Source organism: Crotalus tigris, unplaced genomic scaffold (assembly GCF_016545835.1).
Source record: "Crotalus tigris isolate CLP2741 ecotype Arizona unplaced genomic scaffold, ASM1654583v1 scf7180000018371.15429387391:27106975, whole genome shotgun sequence".
In the NCBI taxonomy this organism is placed as follows: Eukaryota; Metazoa; Chordata; class Lepidosauria; order Squamata; family Viperidae; genus Crotalus; species Crotalus tigris.
Window position 1 is genome coordinate 5,672,412 of NW_024096970.1, and position 24,324 is coordinate 5,696,735.

At 42.5% G+C, this 24,324-nt stretch overlaps 1 protein-coding gene across 1 annotated transcript in view; it reads left to right on the plus strand.

Annotated features, from left to right (window-relative positions):
* The first annotated feature begins 3,871 nt into the window (after nucleotides 1-3,871).
* Nucleotides 3,872-24,324, plus strand: part of B4GALT5 (beta-1,4-galactosyltransferase 5) — an 86,295-nt gene continuing 65,842 nt past the window's right edge. The window contains exon 1 of the mRNA XM_039351229.1: nucleotides 3,872-4,773. Coding sequence (XP_039207163.1) covers nucleotides 4,650-4,773 — 124 coding nt within the window. The 5' untranslated portion in view covers nucleotides 3,872-4,649. The remainder of the gene's footprint in view (nucleotides 4,774-24,324) is intronic.

Here is a 24,324-nt window from a genome sequence, read left to right on the forward strand (position 1 = left end):
CTTTCCTCTGCACCACTTGATTTAAAAAAATGTTGGGAACTCTGTTCTTAATTTATAAAAGCATAATTATAAGGTACAATATAAATACCACACAGAGAAAGGCCAAAGCACGCAGAGAAGTTCCTTGAGATGGGGGCTCCAGCACGAGTCTGAAAGCTCAGAAGACGAAACCTCTGATCCCCGTGACCGATCAGATTGGATCCAATAAGTGTATGGTCTATTGTGAGGAATGAATGTCAAAATGAAGCAAAAATAGTTATTTATAACAACTACTGTTATCTGGAACTGAGAATTGAATATGTCAGGAAAATCATAATAATTTGAACATGATGGAAATGGATACCTAAGAAACACAAAAAAAGTCAGGAATGTACAGGGGCTCTACACTGATATAGGAATGGTTCATAAGGATAGAAAGGAATAAACTAGATTTAGCTGTAAAAATCTTCTCTTTTCCTTATTGAATGCCTTCGCTCTTTTGGCTTACTATTTCTTACTCCTTTTCTTTGCATGATATTGCTAACTCCAAAATGAAATAGTATTAAGTAGATGTGTGTGTGAGAGAGATATAAACTAAAAAATATTTGTGTGCGAACCCATATTTGACCAAAAAAATAAAGGACTGACAATTTCACCACTATTATTAATACTATTTTTATTCATGTTATTTTGGTTAATAATAATAATAGGTTTATGGTTGTTGTAAGAATTATGTCTTCATAGCAAATATAAAGTAATTTCACAGAGATATGTGAACCAAGGAACGGATGAAGCAAATTCCTCCTCAAAGTTTTCTGCAGACTTTGGTATAACTGTTATGGAGCCCAAAGCGTGAAGTAGATAACCACGTTCTGTGATGCCCTTCTGCATGAGTGTTTTGAGGACAGGATTAAAGTTATGTATAATTTTATTAAGCTGATATTTATGAGATAAAGGCTTCCTAAGCCAGTTGCCGTCTTGAACAAGTAGTGAGAGTATTCTTTTATTGATTTAAAATATTTATATGCAAATATTTATGCTCCACTCTTTATCAGTCAATTTACACAGCCAGAATCATGAAAAAAGAATAGAAACAGTTGATTCAGCCAGTTCGCACCACTTTAGCAGAACCAGTAGCTAATTTTTTGTTGCCCAGGCCCAGAATGGACTTCCAGAAGTGGCATCCACACAGAGAACCAATTGTTCACATATTTGAATCCCACCACTGAGTTAACCATATGTCTGACGAATGTTAATCATATCAGCAACATCCTTAGTAGAAAGTACAAGCTGTTTTGTGCTCTTTTGTGCCCAAAGAGCTAATCCCACTGATATGAGATAGTTTACAGCCTGGACTCATGGCATGAATGACTTTAAAAATGATAATTAACACATTGAATTGAACTTGGAAGCAAACTGGCAACCATGCAGTTCATGTAGCAGTGGTGTTACATGGGCCACCCAAGGGGCCCCTAGAACTGTCCACACTGCTGCCTTCTATGCCTCCTGTAGCTTTTGAATACTCTTCTAGGGTAGTCTCATATAGAGCATATTGAAGTAGTCCAAACATGAAATGAGCAAGGCATGAGTGGTTATGAGGTGGGCAGGAAAAAGTTCAATATATCTTAATAGGAATGCTTGTTGCTGATAATAGTTAATAGATGATATTAAGTTTGGCTGTGCAATGTAACCTAAATCATATAACCTGTGTGTCATAATTATAGAGATGTGTTCATGCTATGTAGAAACCATTTTACAAGAAGTGTCAGTGTCAACTAAAAGTCACAGATGTTTAAGATAGCACCCGTGCAGAAAGGTGTGGTAAGACAACCATTTGTGTGAACCTCTCCTTTTTACTTATGTAGCTTCGAGATATAAACTCTGTTTTAGTGTGTCAAAGGTAGATAAGAGCCACCCTAAGGCTAAGTCACGGGTGGTTAATGCTATAAGAATTACTCCCTGAGAGTAGCTCAGGTCCAGAATTTGTCATGTCAATGCTCTGAACCATTGTGCACAAATAAAAACCTGTTTTCTCCAGCCCTTTGTGGTCTTGTCTTCTGATGTAAGTATTGTGGTTTTCCACTACAGTTGTGCACAGGGCATGATCCAGGAAAGCATGCGCAACTGGCACAAAACATGAAATTGTGCAAAGGCTCTCTTAGCCATAACTGCCACTTGCTGTTCAAGCAGGAGTCATGAGTCCAGTCTAGGAGAACACTTAAATCTCAAGGCTTTAGTTGAAGCCTGTTGTGTCCCTTCCAGACCCCCCCCCCAGAGCCCCCAGGCACAAAAGGGCAGTGACAGCAACCTTTGTGTTACCCTGGGATGGAGATACAAAGTTGATCTCTACTTTAATTTCCCAATTGGGAGAGTGCCAAATTCAGTGCTTCCATGCTGGTTTCTCAAAACAGATGTTCATCACATATGTCTTTTATGATTTAACAATGGTTGTCAACTGTTCAATATTTTTATTTCACTCGTCTTCTAAAAATTTGCCTACAAAATTTTAACATATTTATCTTGAACTTTCTCAAGCACACGTCTTTTATGATAATGTTTTTTGAAGGCTAGCTGAGCTACTTATTATTCAAGTTCTTTGTACAAATATTCAGTTTCATTGTTGTAATGACTGTTGTGTGGAACACAGTATTTGGCTATGAGCTGTGGTTTATTTCTCCCCTTTGTTTTTAGTTTGTTGTTTGCAAAATATGGAAATTATTTGTAATGATTACATTTAGAATGTGTTAGCAAGCAACTATGAAGATGACCCCAGCAATGTGTGAGGTTTTCACCTGTGGATATGTGCATTTCATCACCATTATTTTCCCATTTTTGTGTGTTTCAGTTGATGCTCTAGTTTCACAGAGATTGATGATGTGGTAGTTGATTTTTCTGAGTTTTTCCATGAAATAGTTTTGGCACATAATTCTAAATGTACTCCAAAGATTGTAGGAGAGAATATAGAATTTGGTCTGGGCAGTCCATACAATTTGTGTTTTTCTTCTCTTTAAGTCTATATTCTGCTCTATATATTTCTATATATATTGTATATATTTTATATTATAAGTGCCTCTATAAGTTGACACTGCTCTGTGTCTCCTTTGATTTACCCTTCAAATATATTTTTTTCTTCTTCTAATGTAGGCAGGTGGTTTCCTCCTTGCTAATCCTAAAGGAGATGCAACTCTGATTTTTTTCAGTCTTCCACATTTTTCCTGATCTTTTGCTTGTCCTTTGCTTTAGCCTTTTGTGGTGTTTGATTAGTAGATCTAGACCTTGCCATAGAGTGTTTTCCATGGCCACCAGTTGGAGGAATTGATAAAATACGTTTTATGCTTTTTGCTCTTAGAACTTAAATGATTTAAAATAATTGGATCAATAGAATCAATGCTATGAACTAGTGATAACATCCGAGATGTCTTCTGTCATTCCACATAGGTTCAGGATCATAAAAGTCCCATTTTTCCCAGTAGTTTTGTACCACTCCAGACTGGTGCTCTACGGTGTATTAGACATTATCTCTGCAAGCATAGCTGCAGTATTTAATTTTAGAAGTGTTTATGAGGCTGCCCAATTCTGTAACTTTGGTCATTGTAAACCATGCTGATTAGGCAAAAGATGGAAATGCATAGGGAGGGTACAGAATCAGTTAAGACTATCCTAATAGGACTTTTCACACAATAAACTGGTTTGCCTACAATTGATTGTATAAACCCAAATTGATACGTAGTGTCTATGTTCACAAAATAAATGAGGCACAAATATTATGGCTGGGCATGTGTTAACTGGGATCATTTTGCTATTCAGTAATTATTTTAAAATGGTGAATTAACGTGTGGACACAATCTATATTTAAAGATTCTTGACAGGGCTGTTCTTCTTATGTATGGTTCAGAAAATTAAGTAAAGTCATTATAGGAAAGCTGTGTTAGTCCATGGCAGGCAAAAGGCACTCATTACATGTGATGAAATGATCTGTTATCTCGCAGTCTTACGCCTACACAATTCATTAGTCTGGAAAGCCGTTACCAGATTCCTTCTGGTGTTGGAGTCGAGTCACTAAGTCATAAGCCATTGAAGCCACACTTTGAAACAGAAGGTCGAGAGAAAACAGCCTCCGAAATCCGCCAGAGCAGAGCGCGATCGGTGACCTCACTCGCCAAGGCCACCCCCCCTAGGCTGCCCACGAGACCAGGAAGGGCGAAAAGGGGAGTTTGCGGACGGTCCCTGCGAGGTGGCCGGACAAGACCGAGGGAGCGCGTCAAGAGCAGGTCCGCTTTTGACGCTCCGGAGTACGGATTTTGCAGAGAGCCCCTGAAAGCACCGATTTCCCCGCCCTCGACGGCTCCTCCCCCTCCGTTTGCCGGCGCTTCGAGCCTCGGGAGCGGTCAAAAAGAGGATATAAAGGAGGCCGGAGGGACTCGTCGAGCGGCGCTCCTGGCCAACGGTTCACTCATGCAGCGCCGTCGCCGAAGGGGGGGAGCCGCGCGGAAGCACCGGGGGAGCAAGTGAGGCAAGGAGGAACGACCCCCGCTGATACGCCGCCGCCGCCGCCTTTCCCGAGTCAGCCGTCCCCTCAGTTGACTGCGCCGCCGCCATCCGCCTCCCTCCTCTTTCTCCTTCTCGCCTCAGTCTGCTGGCCTGGAAGCGAGGCGAGGAGGGGGCGGACCATGCGGTGGAAGCGGAGCCCTTGGAGGCCCTGGAGGCTTCCCCGGCGATCGCTGCTGGCCGCTCTCTTCCTTTTCTCGCTCTCCTCCTCGTTCCTCTACTTCGTCTATGCGGCGCCCGGCATTGGTAAGGGTCGCGCGGCGCCGGAGGGGAAAAAGCGGGCTGGCGCGGCGGCTCGGTTGTCTCTGGACTGGCGAGGAGGGACGGCGCGCCTGAGACCGAGACGCGCTTCCCCGCCCGGCCTGCTTGTGTGAAGGAACGGCGGGAGAGGGAGAGAACGTCGGTCAGCCGAAGCCGCTCGGAGTGGGGCGGGGGGGGTCTTTTGAGGAGAGGGGAGCGCGATTTTGGCGCGCCTGCGCCCTCCGTGGGTGGGTGGGGGGGGGGAAGAGGAGTCTAACGGTAGCGCAGGAAGGGGGAGGATACTGAGATGATGAGGGGCACCCCGCCAGATTCAGGCTGCCACTGCCGCTATTGCAGCGCAGGGGGAAAGCGGCCGTGTTGCCCACCCTTTCCCTTCCTTTCTCTGCCTCCCGCCCGCTCCAGTTGCCGCAACCAGGGGTGGGGACTCGGTGCTTGCGATCTGTTGCCTCTCTCCCAAAATTTCGCCAACGGGTGTCGCGGGATCGAAGCACGCTCTTTTCTCTTCCTCCCAAAACACATTTCCTCTCTCCCTACTATGTATTGGCGACATGGACTCTTGGAGGCTGCCCTCCCGGGTCGTGTTACCTTTTTTGCAGCCCACGAGAACTCCCGTTTCTGAGCCTCGGGAAACGAGAGTTCTCGTAGGCTGCAACAAGGAATACACTTTGCTCGTTCCCCTCTGAAGCGGTTTTCCCGTTTTGGGGGGCATATATATGTCTTAGTCCAACCATAATACAGTCGTGATGATTTTTTTTTTAAAAAAAAATCGTTGAGTAATGTCAGGTTTCTTGTTTCTTTTTATTATATTCTGGTATTTGGGACATTTTGTCATTTTGTCTCCTTTTTATATATAGCTCACGGTAGCGAACATACCTAATACTTCTACCTCCTATTTTTGCAACAACAACCCGCTGAGGTGGGGTTGGGCGGAGATAGAGTGACTGGCCTAAAGTTATCTAGCCAGATCAGTATTAGACATTTCCCTGACATCAGAGGAAGCGTTTTTTTCCTTACCCCTTCTCTCCTTAGTACTATATTCTTTTTAATTGCTATTCTCTGGTTTATTTAATTTTGCTCCTGTTCTTTTATCTTTGACATTGATTAATTCAGCTCTTTAATCCTTTAAATTCTACATACAATAGGGAAGGGAAGGGCGGGATACTATTTAGGCATTGAATTGGGAAAGTGAATTTAAAAGTATGTTTGTATACCCCCCTTTTTTAACAAAAAAGCATGAAAGTATTTGCTGGATATATTTCTAGCTCACCTTAGTAGGTAGACAATATCAAAACACTGAAGGTATAGAAGCCTTTATATTGACTGCAGATTGTGATCAGAGTTGAGTCAAGTGATGATGGTTAAAGTAATGCTGACTGCAATTTTCTCCCTCCCTTTTCCCTTTGTCTCATACTACAGTATCAAGTGCCAGTATTCTGCCCATAGTCAATTGTTAGTTAGCTTTTGGTTAATAGAGATGTTCTGTTGATCTTCAGGTATTTTTTGCAAATAAGTTCTATTCACATAAGCTAAAATGACTTAGTTTCTTTAATAGATCTTGCTTTTGGGGCTGCTTATACTTTCTGTGAAATTGATTTTGAGAAGTTTCTCATTATTGCTCTCTGGTGTTCATGGATATTTTTATGTGGCTTGAAATTATAGAATTCAGTCTAAATTGGTTACATTTTACTGTAAATCACAACTTTATTTAGTGCCAAAATAATAATTTCCTAGAGATGAGTTGTAGGCAATGCAACAATAATGGCTTGAAAGTATAGTGTTCCTATGCAAACACTTGCAGATTAAATTTGGTCTTGATCTAATTAAATACTAGTAGCTGTCTATCTACATGTCTCTGTACTATAAGGTTGCTTTCCTAGTCTGGGTGCCCTGTAGATGTCATAGAGCATTTCAACCTTTTCACCCACTGTACCACTTTTAGGATATGGCAACATCCGAGTATCACCAGTTGCCTAGCAAGATGTCAAAAACTTGATGAGGAAAAAAAAAAGAAAAAAGTGATAAAGTACAGGTAGCCCTCAACTTACAAAAGTTCGCTTAATGATTGTTCGAAGTTACAATGGCACTGAAAAAAATGCCGAGCAAGACACCTGCTTGCCCACCTGGCAACGTTCTTCCTCCTGTCTGAGGTTTTCATTGTTGTGAGCATTTCTGTTGAGGATTGGCAGTGGGAATGGGGTGGGGGTATTTGGTTTTTATTTCCCCCGTCTGCTGGGTGGTTCCAGCAGGTTTTGGTCACTTCATATGACCCTGGGACACTGACCGTCATAAATATGAATCAGTTGCCAAGCATCTGAATGTAAATCACAAGACCCTGGAGATGCTACAACATTCCAACTGATCGGCGCTTCTGGGCTCAGCAGAGGTGCCAGGATCAGCTCCGAGCTCCAGCTGGAACCTGGCACTGGAGTCTGGCACTGATCCTGGCACTTCCACTGAGCCCTGACAGCCCCGAAGAAGTGCCGATCAGCTGGAAAGCGCACTGATCCTGGTTTTTCCGCTGAGCCATGACAGCCCTGCAACTCCAGCCATCTCTTACTCAGGCTTGTGCGGTGCTGCCACTGGTTCAGCTCATTCCTCTCCCCTGCTACCACTTTTCTAGGTTGCATACCACCTGCCAGGTGCCAATGTACCACAGGTGGTACCCGTACCTCTGGTTGAAAAGCCCTGTCTTAGAGTATAGACTATTCACCCCTCTAAGTCATTAGGTGAGGTATGAGTAAGTGAACAGGGAATCAAACATTTGGTGTAAGAACTACATGAAGTGATAAATTGTTTTTACATCTGGAAAAAATGTCTAAATAACAATTTTCCTGATATTATGAAGCTTCTTTATAAGATGCAACATTTAAATTTAATTTAGTTTTTATTGGTGTTTTAGAATAGAGCATCAGATCTAACCATTTAAAGTGAAGTCTCTGGTGTAGCAGACTTTTTCAGTGTCATAAAAGACAAGCTGAACATTGATAATCTTTGCTTTATTAATTGATTACTTTTGGTGAACAGTAGCGTTAATTAATCTTAATTGATTACTTTTGTGTAACAGCAGTGTTACACAAAAACAACTATTGCTCAAGACAGTGAGCAGTGAGCTCAAGATAACCATCTATCTTGTATTCTGTTGGACAGAATATCCAACAAAACTTTGCAGACAGTTTATTTAATTTGAAAGTTATTTTTTATTTTCAGCCTGCATCGACTACAAAATAATATGTGATACTGAGTATCTCTGTTAACTATGGACAATTTAGAATTCTTTATTAAGACTTAAGAGTTTTCCTTTGTGGTGAAAAATAAATTCTAAAATACACTCAAAAACAGAATGAATTAATAATAAAGAATTTGTAAACAAGTGCAATAATTGCCATAGAACAACTATACTTCACAAAGGTACCTCCTATATCTGTATTGATTCTCATTAATAAGTTTGTTTAAAAATTTCTTCCTGGAGGAAAGGCATATTTGAATTAAAGTGGCCTCTGAATGCAGTTTTTTTTATAACTTTGTTATATGAGAGCTGCTCTAGAGATAAAAGAAGTGTCCTTGGACTTGCAAAACAAAGCTTATTCGTACTGTAATAATACTGTTCTCAAGAGAATTATATAATTATTTAAACTTACTTTTTGTCCTATGTAGATCTTTTAGATGTTTTGCTGCCTATGATTTTAGATGAAAAATTTAATAACATGCCATTGTTAGATCTTGTGTCATTGTTTAGATCGATTGCTGTAATATAATATGTTCGAATGTGATGCCTTTTGTACCAATCCTTTCAATCTGAACTGACTCTTTTATTAATTAACTGTTTGGGTCAGATAGCACAGGAGAACAATTTATTCTTGCTGTTAGATTGGTGTATAGATTTAGTTAACCCTTTAGTTTATTTTTTAAAATTATTTTCTTAGTCTCCCTTCTTTTACTAATTATTATATTCATTATTGCCTATAGGTGAAGGGCCTGCTTATAACTAGCATTGGCTACTACAGGTAATCCTCAATTTATGACCCCAATTGAGTCTAAAATTTCTATTGCTAAGTAAGACAGTTAAGTGAGATTCGCCTCATTTTACAACTTGTTAAGTCATCACATGGCCAGAATCAATTTTGCAACCATTTTTACAACAGTCGTTAAGCAAATCAGACTTCCCCAATTAACTTTGCTTTTTGGAAGCTGACTGGAAAGGTCATGAATCACACTCTTGTGACCAGAAGACACTGCAACTGTTGTAAATGCAAACCAGTTGCCAAGTGTCTGAATTGCGATCACTGACCACGGGGTGGTGTAATGGTAATTTTGAGGAGGAGGCAAAACTCACTTTTTCCAATGGTGTTGTAACTTTGAACCCCCATTAAATGAATGGACATAAGTTTTAAAACTTTTTAGTATCATTACTAACACTTTTGGATCCCCTTTGCTTTGTTAATTCTCTTTTACACTGAGCATTGATTCTTAATCTTTAGTATAGCATGAATAATTTATAGAGAACATTAGTAAGTGTGATATGCTCACTAATCTCTTTATAGAAGTAGAAATATATTAAATGTTTTAAAATATTTAAACAATTTCACTCTATTTCTCTTGAAGTTTTATTTTATTTTTCATTTTTCTAGATGTTAATCTTTGGATATTTTAAAAAGATTTTATATAATCCAGTGGTTCTCAACGTTTGTGTGACGGCGACCCCCGTCACACAAACGTTCTGCACATGCGCGGTGCCGCGCGCATGGAGGCGCCACCCCATGCACGGCCGCGGCGTGCATGCGCAGCGGCACCCCCTGAGGGGAGAAAATGGCGGATCGCCTTCTTTGGCGACCCCTGAAAAATGGTCGATCGACCCCAAATGGGGTCGCGACCCATAGGTTGAGAACTGCTGATATAATCTGCAGAACCTTTTGTTTATATTTAGTTCATATCAGTTGTTATGTGCTCCTGGCTACTTTCCTTCATGACCAGAGGCAAACTTGCCTGACCAATAACCATCCAAGACACACTGAAGGCCTTTTGTTTCGTTTATTGCAATAAGTGGGGAGAGAAGCTATCAAAGCTTGGTTCTCTCCAAAGTTTTAACCCAAAATATCTCCTTCTTTTATTCATCCCTATCACCGGCCACTACAGCCCTCCTCTTTCCCCATTGGCTGAGGTAGTATGAGGTTACACTCTTTCCGTCCGCCTATACACATTTCCTGATAACATACTAAATCATATTCACATATACAATAAGAATAAGAAAAAATAGACATGGAAATAGTTATTTTAAACTCAGTAGATATTTATGTCCCCATTTTAAACAATAAGTTCTTTTCCTGCTTTTCAATTCAGTGTGCCTCTCTTCTTATCTTATTTGGCATAGTTTCCTACTTTCCCATTCAACCTATCCTTCCTGGCTAGCCATTTCCTTAAAAAAAATTATATATCTATTTTATGGCTTCCCTCTTCCTTTCTCATACCCAGCTATTTTTGCCTATATGGTTTATCTTACTTCCTTAATGTTATCTCTTCCTGACTCTCACCATCTGTATTTTTCTATTCAATTAGTTTCCATTGTATTGTAGGTTTAACTGACTCTGAAGATTTATCATATTGATGCATATTTATCAATCCCCCCTGTATTTCTGTATACTCTGATGAATCTTCATTTTTGGCTATATTAGATAACATAAATTGAATCTGTACATCTTCTCCAGAGATGTTTTTTGCTACTGACCCCAATGTTTTGGTGCAAAATGAAATACAGCAGGGTAAACATTGGAGACAGACACAACACATAATACCTATCACAACTATAAACACTAGTCCTATAAATATTTGTTTTAACCACCCCAAATTGGAAGCTAATTCGTTAACCAACTCCAATCACCCCACATATTTTCATACTTTTGTTCAGGAGCTTTGGCCACATTCCTGATTCCTTTTGTAATGTCCATCACTGCTTCATGATTGTCATCCACCTTTAAATCCCACAAACAAATTTTTACCTTTATTTCCCAGGCTGTTCTGGTGTGTTGTCTTCAGTAATATTAGAAGTAGAATCCACCCTTCATGATTATTACACAGTATTTCACACCCACAAATTGATCCACAATTTCAACAATAATAACAGATACAGCAATCACAGTGACAATAACAAAAGATAGACATTTACCACCTAATTCTTACAATGTACAGTTCTATGTTTTCAGTTTCTAATGGTATGACTTCTGACTTAGTTATTCATTTTATTTGTAACAAACAACTTTTATTTTTCTGATGAGTCACCATCAACATCTTTGTTCTTCATCTGGGGTCACCTGAAATTCTAAAAGAGATATTCAAAATAGGTAGGGGTTCTGGTCCACTACCCATTCAAGTCCTTTTAAACGTGGCTTTCAGTCCTTGTTCTGGAATAACCATCCACCCTCTTTCAGGTCCAGTCACCACCTTTGCTCGTGTGTAGTGAGTCCAACCCTTCTCAGCTCTCCGGACAGCAGATTTAATATAAGGAACTTCCCTTCTTTGGTTGTAGAAATTCCTCCTTCCATTTACGATTCAGCACCCACTCTCCTGGCTGGATCTTATGGACTGGAAATTCCAAAAGGAGTTGTTTGCACCACCAAGCTTTCCTGTCAAAGAGAAGACAGAGACCCCAGTACTTGTTCTACATTTAGCTATTTGTCTCCCTCCTTTGGGAGCATTAACTCTTTATTAACCCTTTTACATATCAAACATCCCTCTGTAGCCCTTTGGGCTATCCCATAAATTCCAAGGATAGCATAGAATTTCAAATACATTTCTACCTATGCTTTAATTCCCCAATGTTTCCCCTTATATAGTTTTTGGATCACCATTCTTTCAGTACCTTGTGATAACCACAGAATCCCCCTGAGACCATTTTTGTTGTTTGGTAATTATAAATCTACTATATCCTCAATCCTTTTATTATCTATTTTCCTTTCCCCTTCAACTACAATATATTCTAGATATTTTACCTCTTTTCATACCAATTGGGCTTTATTTGCTAAACACCCTCAATCCTTTCTTCTGCCAAAAAGTTGCTTTCCCATTTCTTTATAATTCCCAGAATAAGATCTTACAAAATTGGGAAGCTACATAAAAATGTATTTGCTTTCACAGCTTAAAAGTGGAAGAAAGAAAAGAAAAGAAAAAAAAACCATTTGTCCTGTATCAGATAGACTATACTTGTCCATGGAAGCTCTATCAAAAATTGTCACATTTTTCTTTCTCCTCCCCCTTTCACTCTGATTAAATACTATGTTACAAAAATATAACTCAATAAACTTATTGTAAATAACACATTCAGGATTCTAAAAGGTAAAGCACATAGGCTCACCAGTTAGCATTGGGCCAACATTTCTGGAATGCCTTTTGTCTCAGGCAAATAACATTCAAATCACTCTTGTGGCAGCACATCAAAGAACACCAGGATAGCTAAGAAGACAAAAGATTGTCTCCCCCTTCCCCCATCATCAAACTAGACAGAGTAAAAATTTATACAAAACTTTTGCTTGAAACAGCCCTCAGGAGGAAAATTGCCACAACATTTACAGAAGTGGCTTGCCAAAATCTCCCTCCTAGGGCTGAACAAAAATAAACCAACCAGCCCCAAAACAGCCATCCCTCATGGCTAAAGCAGGATTTGAACTCAAATCCAGCCTTGCAGCCTGTGGCTATAACCCTGAAACCAAATTGGTTTTCTATAAAGATTTCCCTCCCCCTCCTTGGCTCCAAGGAAAAGGAAAACAAATTGGACACACACAGTATGCAATTAATCATCTTTTTTTTGCAGTAGCAAGGAGTCCCAAAGACACATATTTATCAGATGTTAAATAAAACATCATAACATTGTTCCTTTGACAAGAATACCCTCAAATGCATTATTAAGGATAAATCCAAACTAAAATGCAAAGGAAAATCACTGAAGCATGCCACACATACAAAAACAGAATATCAGAGTTGGATGAGACATTAGCGGTCCTCTAGTCCAACCCTTACTGAAACAGGAAACTCTATCCATTTCAGATCCTATCAATTTCTAACCTCCTCCCAAAAGCCTCCAATAATGAAGCATCCACAGTTTCTGGAGACAATTATCTCACTGATTAATTATTCTTACAATCAGGAAATTTTACCCAATTTCTGTTCTTTAAAAAAACACACAAACAAACAAACATGCAGACAGACACTGCCTCCTCCTCCTTTTTCTTCTTTTTTTCTGCATCTCTTACTTTTCCAAGGCAGAAATTCTTGGGTTAAAAAAGTAACAAACTAAACATGTTTAAAAGGATTGCTCAAAAATTTCACCCCCCTTCAATAGCCCTTCCACCATGGGTTTTAAACCCATTCTTCCTTCCAATACTGTATCTGGTGAATTACTGCACCAGGGTTCTTTAAAGTCACCTTTAAAGGATCCATGTATACCCCTCTTCTATTGCCCTCTTGGGCCCATATAAGAGGGTCCACTTTTCCTTGAGCTTCCTCACTCAAGGTCATAATGTTTACCATTATTTCCCTTTCATTCCCCATAATAACAACCCCCAATTTACCAATTAAGTACCCCCTGGCCAAAGTACAGTTCCTTTTAACCAATACAAAGTTCAGATCCTTTTACTACTGTCTGGACCATAGCAGATTTAAATATTGTTGTTTCTACTACATGTCCCCAATTCCCTGATCCTTAATCTTCCCTTTCCCAATTTGCATTCCTGGAGATATATAGTTTAAGGTAAATCTGGTGGTCCGGAATCCACCGAGTACACCCTTTCCTCCTCCAGGGATCCAACCTTTAAGGTTTATCAGGGGTTCCTAAAAAGCTGAACCAAAAAACAGATTAGTCCCCTGATATCCCTAATCCCCAAAATTCACCAAATTTGCTAGTTCTTCCCCCTCCTTCCTCTTAAGGTACTCATTTTTCCAGTGTCCTTCCTCCTTACAAAAGGCACATTTATTTATTTATTTAAGGACTGGGGAAAATTTTTCTCCTAGGGATTTATATCCCCTGGTGCCAACTGGCTGTCCTCACCCCCAGCCTGCCTTACTGATTTCCTAGTTACTCTTCCCCATCCTCTTTGCTGGCCCGTTTGCAATAATTGAGCCATGATTTTTATCTTATCTTATGTTTATCTCTCTCCTCTTCTCTCTTCGCATATACTTTCTAAGCCTCTTTTATCGGTAATAAATCTTCTATTGTTTTAGTTTTCCATGTGTCTAATTTCTGCATTTGTACCCTATGCTTTCCATTGGTCCTAAAAACATTTCTAACCTGTTTTCCTACTTCAATAGGATCTTCTATTAGTTTGGGCAATTCTTTCCTAGATTGCCTGATTTCAAAAGCTGTTAGGGGAGACAATCCCCACCCCCCCACCCCTTGGAGAGAGATTTTCTCCTCTCTTGTTACCTTCCAAACTATAGGAACCTCAAGAAATACATAGCTTTCTACTTAACTCTTTCACGCCAAATAGCAGATCAGAGTTCTCGCCTTTCATCCTGGCCAGGCACAAAACTTCACACAGCTCCTTTCTCTCTCTCTCTCTCTTTCCCTTTCTTCCCTCTGATTATTTCCATTCTTTTAACACCTTCCATTGTCCTTCTAATTACTAAGAAACTAGCCTTCTTCACCCTTTCTTGCTTTTACACCAGACACAAAAAATTCCAAATGCTTCACCCCAGACAAAACAATCATTCTTATTTTCAAGGAACTTTTTCAAAGCCAATGAGCTCCATTTCCCAAATTTCCTTTTGGAATAAGACCTTGTTATTTCGTATATTGCTGTTAGAGGGTCTCTCCCTCCCCTTCCCCTCTTTAGAAATGAGTCAATACAAACACACAAACATACAGACCATTAAACATCATTTCCACTTTAAATTTCCACTTTTACTCTCTTGGGGCAACTTGTGGCTTGTTCTCCAGGCAGTAGGGAAATGCAAGGAGCGTTTCTGATAGACCTTAACCACTGCCTATCCATTCCCCATTGCTCTAAGCCAAGCTGAGAAGCCCAATTTAATTTATTGGCTGGCCAAACATGTACTTAGGCCAAATATATACTGTAATGTATCATCCTTCCTTTGTTCAAATGCCTTATTTAAAGCATTGACTTAAAATACTTCAACATTCTCCCTAAGGGATTCACATCTCCCTAAGGCAGTGCTTCTCAACGTTTGTGTGACAGCGACCCCGTCACACAAATGTTCTGCGCATACGCGGCGCCGCACGCATGGGGACGGGGCCCCATGTGCGGCGTGCATGCGCGGCGGTGCCCCATGCGCGGCGCCCCCATGCGCGGTGTGCGTGCACGGCGCACGTGCACGGCGCCATCCCCATGTGTGGCGCGCATGCGCAGCTGCGCCCCCATGCGCGGTGTGCGTGCACGGCGGCATCCCCATGCGCAGCGTGCATGCACGGCGCCGCAAAAATGGCGGATCGCCGCCTTTGGTGACCCCCGAAAAATGGGCAATCGACCCCAAATGGGGTCGCGACACATAGGTTGAGAACCGCTGCCCTAAGGGATTCATTCCAGAATGTAAATACCTTTCCTCTTTTTCCTTGTTGGCCGGCACACTGGCCGGGGAGGCGTCTCTCCTCTTCAAACTCTTATTGCCCATTAACACCTCTCTGATATACAGATACCCCTCTGGTATCTTACCTGTCAGGCTGAGTTGAAGTCCTTCCTTAGGTCGGCCGACTTTCCCTTAGGTTTTCACTGGGTCCTGGCTTTCCGTCTCGGGATCTCCAATTCCTCCTTTTTTGAGCAGGGGCAATCCGACCTTTAGGGCTGGGAAAAACTTACCAAGGTGTGCACTCCCCCTTCGAATATCCCCGGTTGCCAAAGATGGAATGGATGCAAATCCCGGAGGAGCCCCCAAGGCTGTTACGTGCTCCTGGCCACTTTCCTTCATGACCAGAGGCAAGCTCGCCTGACCAATAACCAGCCAAGACACAGTGAAGGCCTTTTGTTTCGTTTATTGCAATAAGCGGGGAGAGAAACTATCAAAGCTTGGTTCTCTCCAAAGTTTTAACCCAAAATATCTCCTTCTTTTATTCATCCCTATCACCGGCCGCTACAGCCCTCCTCTTTCCCCACTGGCTGAGGTAGTATGAGGTTACACTCTTTCCGTCCGCCTATACACATTTCCTGATAACATACTAAATCATGTTCACATATACAATAAGAATAAGAAAAATTAGACAAATGGTTATTTTAAACTCAGTAGATATTTATGTCCCCATTTTAAACAATAAGTTCTTTTCCTGCTTTTCAATTCAGTGTGCCTCTTATCTTATTTGGCATAGTTTCCTACTTTCCCATTCAACCTATCCTTCCTGGCTAGCCATTTCCTTAAAAAAAACTATATATCTATTTTATGGCTTCCCTCTTCCTTTCTCATACCCAGCTATTTTTGCCTATATGGTTTATCTTACTTCCTTAATGTTATCTCTTCCTGACTCTCACCATCTGTATTTTTCTATTCAATTAGTTTCCATTGTATTGAAGGTTTATTATATTGATGCATATTTATCATCAGTGATTCTTGATTTATTTCTAATGCTTTGTTCCATGAAATCAAATTTGAATATATTGCTATAGAAAAGACACTTTGAGAATGAACAAGATATCTGTTTTTAAGCACCAACCTACTATTGTTTGTTTAAATCTAGATTTATATAGAAGTCTTGCCTCTATGAATGGGATACAAAACCCATCATCTCTGTTTCCTGGAATTACTGTAGATGTATACATGTCAAAAACAATCTAGATTAAATCTCTAGCCAAGCCAGTTTAGGAAACAGTTTTAGTCTGATTTTTTTTTCTATTATAATAGGATTCAACATATGTATGACATTATACTATCTTGTGTATGCACAGTGACTTGACCTGAAATTGTTGGTAGGAGTGTGGTATTCTCTTTGGCAGTTCCTTGATTAAGGTATTATTTTCTGCTTGATTGTTTGGTATTAATCCTTGCCTATCTGACTGCAGGCTGTTGGAGAAGGTATGTTATGTCTTTTCGTTCCCTCCTTAGCTTAGAATACAAGGAAACTGAACATCCTAGACCAGGCTAAATAAAAAAAAACACTCAAATGGATAAGATGTGCATCTTGAATATTAGACTTTGTTATGAATTGTGATAAAGGAAACTTTGGTTACCTAAAACTTGGAAATTATAAATATCAAATGTTAAATTTAAACATTGTTGAGAAACTAAAAATTGGGAAAAACTAATTACAGGATATTGATTGTCTATAAAGATTGAATGTTAAAGTAAGTAGGATATGTTATAAGCTAAAAATTTGTTGATAAATGTAACAATGCTATTTTTACTTAATTGATATAATAAGACTATTAGTTCAAATATGAGACAGTAGATATTAAGGGAAAAAGAGAAGAAATATTTGATGTGGTAGCTTGAGATTTGTACTAAAGATTTTTTATGTTATTGAATTATCGATTAACCCAGCCACCACGTTGCTTTTTAAATACTTAAATGTAAAATTAGAAAATTAATAAAATATTATAAAAAAAGGATATATATCATGTTCTTAAATCTTCTGTGTGACAAAAAATGTATGTAATCTGTAGCCTTGTTTTGTTCAGGACTCTACTTTGATGCTTTTGGTGAGAAGCCCAGTGGTCACTAGAATTGTGCATGCCAATGAAGATCCTTTGTTTTATCTATTCCTAATTTCTTTGATTTAAATGGGCACTTTCCCCATAACAATTTGGCACAGTCATCAGGTTTGGAAAGAAAAGAGCATGGGCATGATACCTTTACAGGTTCATGTTCATTGTCTATGTTATGTCCTAGACCTGCTGAGTCATTCAGCAGGTGCAGGAGGCTGCAGAAAGACCTGGGTAGACCATGTGGGTGCCCGGGACCAGACAGGCTGTCTCCAGCCTATTGCGCATGCGCAAGGCGGGAGAAATACATTGCATTGATTGATTGACACTGTCCCTGCAAAAGGGGTATAAAAGGAATCCGCTCCATTTTGATGTTGTGAATGGAATAAAGACAAGACTGTTTGTTACTCCTGCTCGTCTCAATGCCTTTTACTTGGAAACAGAACAGTCAATACTCTCCTTCTCCTCTGATACAAAATTGGAAGGTGTTGGAGACTTAATTAAGTAGTAAAGACTCTGTAGGAGGGGGTTTGGGAATGTAGTGAATCATAAAGTACTGCTACTGCTACTTCAGAATGAGCAGTGGAATGCTGGGTTATATGAACAGAAGGGGTATGGAGGTAGATCATTCATTGTCAGTTGTCTGTTTTAATCAATTTCTTATTGCTTACATGTATACATTCCTTGCATAAACACCTTAACTGTCTACCAGACTGAGCATCCCTACTTCTCCAGCATGATGACTGAAGAATGGGTTATTTCAGTCCTCTTGCCCAATCAGACTAAGTTGTCAAATTGTCACACCCCTCTTTGCCTGGGACTTCCCAGTTTCATCTTAGTCTTTTGCCCCTGAGGACGTGATACTTAACTCTCAGTCTCTTCAGGCAGGTTAGACTATTAGAAACTTTTCACCCATTAGTGGATTCTTCACATTTGGGAGTATTGGAGGCTTCTAGCCTCTGATTACCCACACAGGGAATTTCATTCCCTAAGGCTATTAAGCAAGGCGGGGAAACAAAGTCCCTTTCTCTCCTATTCTGGGGGGGTGGGGGTTTTCCTCTCCCTATCACCAGCAGACAGCCGGTTTCTTTCCCAGACACTTGCTGATCATTGGGGGGGGGTGGATTCTCTTCCCTTCTAGCTCAGCAGCCGGCTGAGTTCCACCCAGTCCCTTCAGGCCAAACTCGTGGCCGCCATTTTGAGGACATTTGGGGCCTTCCAAATTGGACGAAGCCTCCTTCGGCCCAGATACAGGGCCGAAATTATTCAATTGTCAGTGCGGCGGGCGAGAGGAGGACAATCCTACAATTTTCTCCCTCTGGCTGTCTTTTTTGATGGAGGCCCCAATAAAGCGCTATAAGCTTAAACCGCATTAAGCGCAAACCAGCCAGCATATCCTTTTTCGGATTAAGGGACCTAGGTCACTTAAAACTTGCTGGGGGGGGGTTTCTTGTTACACCGTTCTAGGGTTTCTTATATTCCCCCCCACCCAAGGAGTTAGGTGTGGCCACCATTTTGTGAGGTATTAGTAAGCTTCTGGAACTTTCTAGAATTTGCCTCTCAGTGGCGGCCGCCATTTTGTGTGATCTGTTCACATTAATTTACAATGGGAAATCACCGGCAGCTCAGCCATCTCAGGGAGCGGCTGAGCGCAAGATTGTGGACATGGCCCAAACTTTTACGGATTTATTGGAGGTGCCCAAAGTGGATGAATCACTAGCCCCACTCTTCTCCACAGCCAGTCTCCCAGCAGATGTTTCTTCCGCTCTTAAAGCGGAAGATAATAAATCGGAACTAGCATTGCGCAAAGTTTGCCAGGCATCTTCATGGGCAGCGAAGGCTGCAACCTCCACTTTATTCTTTGCTAGAATCTCCCTCACCTGGCTTAAACAGCTACAGGACAGGATTCCTCTGGAGGAGGTCAGGATTCACCAGGACCTGACCAAACTTATAGCGACCTCTGAGTATATGGCGGATGTCTCCTTATACTCAGCCAAATACTCGGCCCGGGCAATGGCTTCTAGCGTAGTCGCTCGGAGGCTACTCTAGCTTAAAAATTGGAGGGCTGAAAGCAAACACAAGTGGCGAGCGGCCACCTCCCCCTTCAAGGGAGGCAGATTATTTGGGGAGGCTTAACTCTGTATCTCATAAAAAATAAACAGAAGCAGAAAGTCATCTCTCATTTAGCGAGGAAAGCCAACAGGCGCTTCCTCCCCTGTGGTCGCCGTCAGTCCTTTTGGACTGGCGCTACGGCAGAGACAAGACAAGCCTACCGGCTTTCAGCTCCCAAAACAGAACGCACATTTGATAGGACAAACTATAGGGACAGGTCCCGGTATCAGACTCAGAACAAGTCTTCGTTTCGTGGCAGAGGGCGTCGTCCCTTCCGTCGTACAAAGTGACATAAGGGGGGACCCCCCCATTGGCGGCTCACTCTTTTCATCCGCCAATGGGAAAACACAGCCACAGACTCCTGGGTTCTGCGCACCATAAGATAAGGCCTGTCCCTGGAGTTCAAATCCATGCCCGTAGACCATTTTGTTCCTTGTCCAACCATGAGAAATCCAATAAAAAGAGGGCTCATGGAGGACGCCATTCGACACTTACTGAACATCAAGGCCATAGAGGAGGTCCCCCTGAACCAAGCGGGACAGGGGTATTACTCCATCCTATTTGTAGTCCCTAAATCCTCAGGGGAATGGAGAGCAATCCTCAACCTCAAGGGTCTGAACCTCCATCTACTGGAGGAAGTTCAGAATGCAGACGCTCCATTCCATCTTGGGCAGTGTCAGGAGAGCAGACCTCATGACCTCAATAGATCTAAAGGAGGAATACCTGCACATTCCCATCCTCCCAGAACATCGCAGATTTCTGCGGTTTTGTTATCTCAACCGCTACTTCCAGTACAGGGCCCTACCTTTTGGTCTTTCCTCCGCCCAGGGTCTTTACCAAGATCGTGGCAGTGCTGGCTGCCCACTTGAGGTTGGTTCCGGTGCGCGTCCAATGTTACCTGGACAACATACTGATCCAATCACATTCAGTCACGACTGCCCAGTCGGACTTGGCCTCACTATCGAAACTCTCCAGAACCAGGGGTTCTTGATCAATTTCAAGAAGAGCCAGACATCCCCCTCGACCCGCCTGTTACACCTGGGCGCACTAATAGACACGGACTTTTGCCATGTAAGAGGAATGGCGCAGGAGCATCAGGGATCTGGCTCTCAGAGTGCGCACGAGCAGGACAGTGACACTAGCTATCCTTTCCCAATTCCTGGGGAAGTTGATATCCTGCATATCGATAGTACCGTGGCCCCGACTACATGCCAGGCCCCTTCAGTGGTTTCTGCTTCCTACCAGAGACAACACACCAGTACCTCCAACCAGTTGGTGCGCATCCCTCGACAGGTGTGCCTCTCTCTTGACTGGTGGACATCCTCGGCCATCCGCAGGGGGTCTCTCTTCAAGAAGCCCCACTGTATTCTTGTGACCATGACGCAAGTCTCTTCGTTTGGGGAGCACACCTCCAGACTCAGATGGCTCAGGGACAGTGGTCACAGGCAGACCTGAGGCACAGCATAATTGGTTAGAGCTCAGAGCGATACATCTGGCTCTCAAGCACTTCCACACAGTGCTCAAGGGGCAACATGTGCTGGTCCTAACGGACAACGTGGCTGCAAAAGCTCATGTGAATTGGCAGGGGGGCACTCGAGCCATGACAGAGGCTCAGGCAGTGGGCCTACTGGGCAGAGAGCCAACCTGATTTCCATCAGGGCCGAGCACATCTCGGGAAAGGCGAATTGTCAGGCAGACTTCCTCAGCAGGTCGATAGTGGACCATTCGGAGTGGAGATTACTCCTGGATATCTTCAGGGAGGTCTCGGAAAGGTTTGGTCTTCCAATCGTGGACCTATTTGCCTCACTGGAGAACACCCAGCTGCCCAGATTCTTTTCACGCTTCCCATCTCAGGGAGCGGAGGGGATGGACGCCCTACACAGCCCGTGGCCGCAAGGCCTTTTGTACACCTTTCCTCCGTTACCTCTGCTTCCGGCAGTTGTCAGGAAGATCCTGGAGGAGCAGGCGGAGTTAATCTTTATTGCGCCTCACTGGCCCAGAAGACCGTGGTTCGCAGACCTAGTGAGCCTCTCCACCTCAGCTCCGTGGCGGATTCCCGACAGTCGCATACGGTTAACGCAGGGGGATCTACAACATCCAGATCCCCAATGGCTGCAGTTAGCTGCCTGGCACTTGAATGCCGCACCCTGACTCGGGAGTCATATTCGTCAGGGGTGATTGACATGTCCAGGCTGCCAGGAGACTGGCGACTAATCGTATTTATGATCATACCTGGAGGAACTTCTGCCACTGTTGTGACAAGAACCACGTGAGTCTGTCCCAGTTAACCATTCCAAGGGTATTAGAATACTTGCTGGAGGTTGTCAACAAGGGGCTGTCGCCCAACACCATTTGTAGACATGTAGCGGCTCTCTCCACGATGCTTTCCTGGGACTCTTCAGAGTCCTTGTCCCTGCACCCTACGGTCCGCTCTTTCCTTAAAGGAGTCACCAACAGCAGACCTCCCATGGTTCACAGGTATCCCTCCTGGGAGCTACCCCGGGTTCTGCAGGTGCTAACTTCTTCACCCTTTGAACCAATTAAAACCTGTTCCTTACAGTTCCTGTCACTCAAGGTCTCCTTCCTGATAGTCATTACCTCTGCCAGGCGCATATCGGAACTGGCTGCTCTATCGATCAGGAAGACCTATGCACGTTTCATGAGGACAGGGTGGTTCTTAGGTTAGATCCCTCCTTTATCTCTAAACACAGTGTTCCATAGATCACAGGAGGTGATTCTTCTGGACTTCTGTCCACGCCTGTCACATGACTTGGAACGGAAATGGCATTCTTTGGATGTACGTAGAGCCTTGCACTGTTATATCCGAGCCGAGGTGGCGCAGCAGTTAGAGTGCAGGCCACTTTAGCTGACTGTGTTCAGCAGGTCAGAGGTTCAAATGTCACCGGCTCAAGGTTGACTCAGTCTTCCATCCTTCCGAGGTAGGTAAAATGAGGACCCAGATTGTTGGGGGCAATGTTAAATATATATATATACATTGCTTACTGGTGTACACCGCTTAGACAGTGCTTGCACTTAAAGCGGTATATAAGTCTCATAAATAAATAAATAAATATCACACGCACGGCGGCCTTCCGTAAGTCGGAAGCCCTGTTTGTATCTTTCAGCCTTCATCCATGGGGCAAAAGGTATCCGTCTCCACCATAGGGAGGTGGATCAGGGTAGGTGCATAGCAGGTGCCTACGTATCACTTGCCCTACCTGTTCCTAGTCATGTGACGGCTCATTCCACCCCCAGTGCTTCCACACGGCGGCATGGGCAACTCAAGCATCCATTGAGGACATTTGCAGGGCAGCGACTTGGTCCTCGCTTTCCCCTTTGATTCGGCATTACCGTTTGGACAAATTGGCCTCAGCTAAGGCCGCCTTTGGTAGACAGATCCTCCAACAGGTAGTGCCAGAACCAGGGTTACAGGCCCCAACTGACTCCCTCCCATAGGGACACCAGGAGCTTTGGTACATCCCATTGGTGGATTCTTCAGTCATCATGCTGGAGAAGGAGCATTGGCTTACCTGAACGCCTCTTCTCAGCATGATGATGAAGAATCCACACCCTCCCCTCTAGAGGTCAGTTAGGTCCATGTCAGGGGCTTGTTTTTTTCCTTGTATCTGCTTTGAGAGTCATCACGTCGAACTGTTGTCATTGGCTATGCCGTCGATGAAACTGGAAGGTCCCAGGCAAGGAGGGGCGTGACAACTTGACAACTTAGTCTGATTGGGCAGGAGGACTGAAATAACCCATTGGTGGATTCTTCATCATCATGCTGAGAAGAGGCGTTCAGGTAAGCCAGCGCTCCTTCTCAGCCATCCTACATATGGAGTTATGGAATTTTGTCTCTCTGATTTCTGGGCCATGAAAAAGAAAGGGGAAGATAGGAGATTTCCACATCATGAAAGAATAAAACAAGGAGCTTTTATCATTATTTTGCCTATTCCCAAATACAGTTCCCACTGTTGAATAGAGCTACCTATCCAATTTCCTAGCTGCACCAACCAAGGGCTGAAAGTGATGTTTATTTTTTGAGAACTAGTAGACTGCAGCTATTATTAAGAAACAAGAATTGCATATTAGAGGGCTCCCTAGTAACCTGGATAAACAGAAATGCCTTAGGAAGGAAACAAGAAATAAAATAAGAATTGTTGTCATTTAAGAAAGAGGTCTTCATCAGGAAGGCTCTTCCCACATCAGATATCCTATTCTTAACAAAGCCATCTGCCCTGCTGCTGGAGGACTCTGGTCTTATACCTGGAGAAAATGTGTGCTATAATCTCCCTTCCATCCCCTCCATCACTAACAGTGGCTGATGATGTCTGGAAGGCATTAGTGGAGGAAAGGAGATGATCTTAAAGAAGATGAACCAATGATGTTCCGTGTAGGCATTATATTCCAAATTCTGACCCCTGGGTTACAAAAGAAATTCATGTTGCAGTTGCCAGACCCAGGGATTCCAGGAAGAACCATGTATATGCATGTCAAATATGTGTAACGTGGCCAGTAACTTTCTGTCCATATGTATTGATCCTGGAAGGTTCCAACAGCAATTAGACTTTGTTTTCCAGACATATGAGGGTGTTAAATGAATTACTGATCATGAATCCAGATCAGGTTAGGCTATAAAGAGAAGCAGCTTGGCTGACTCAGACTCTCATCATTGAAGCAGAGCTGACCCAAGCAAAGGGTAATCTACTGGCAGCGCTGAAAGCTTTGTACCCAATAAAACCAGATTAGTGTAAAATTGATTGTTTCCAAAGATACGATGAGCATGCTAGATACTATT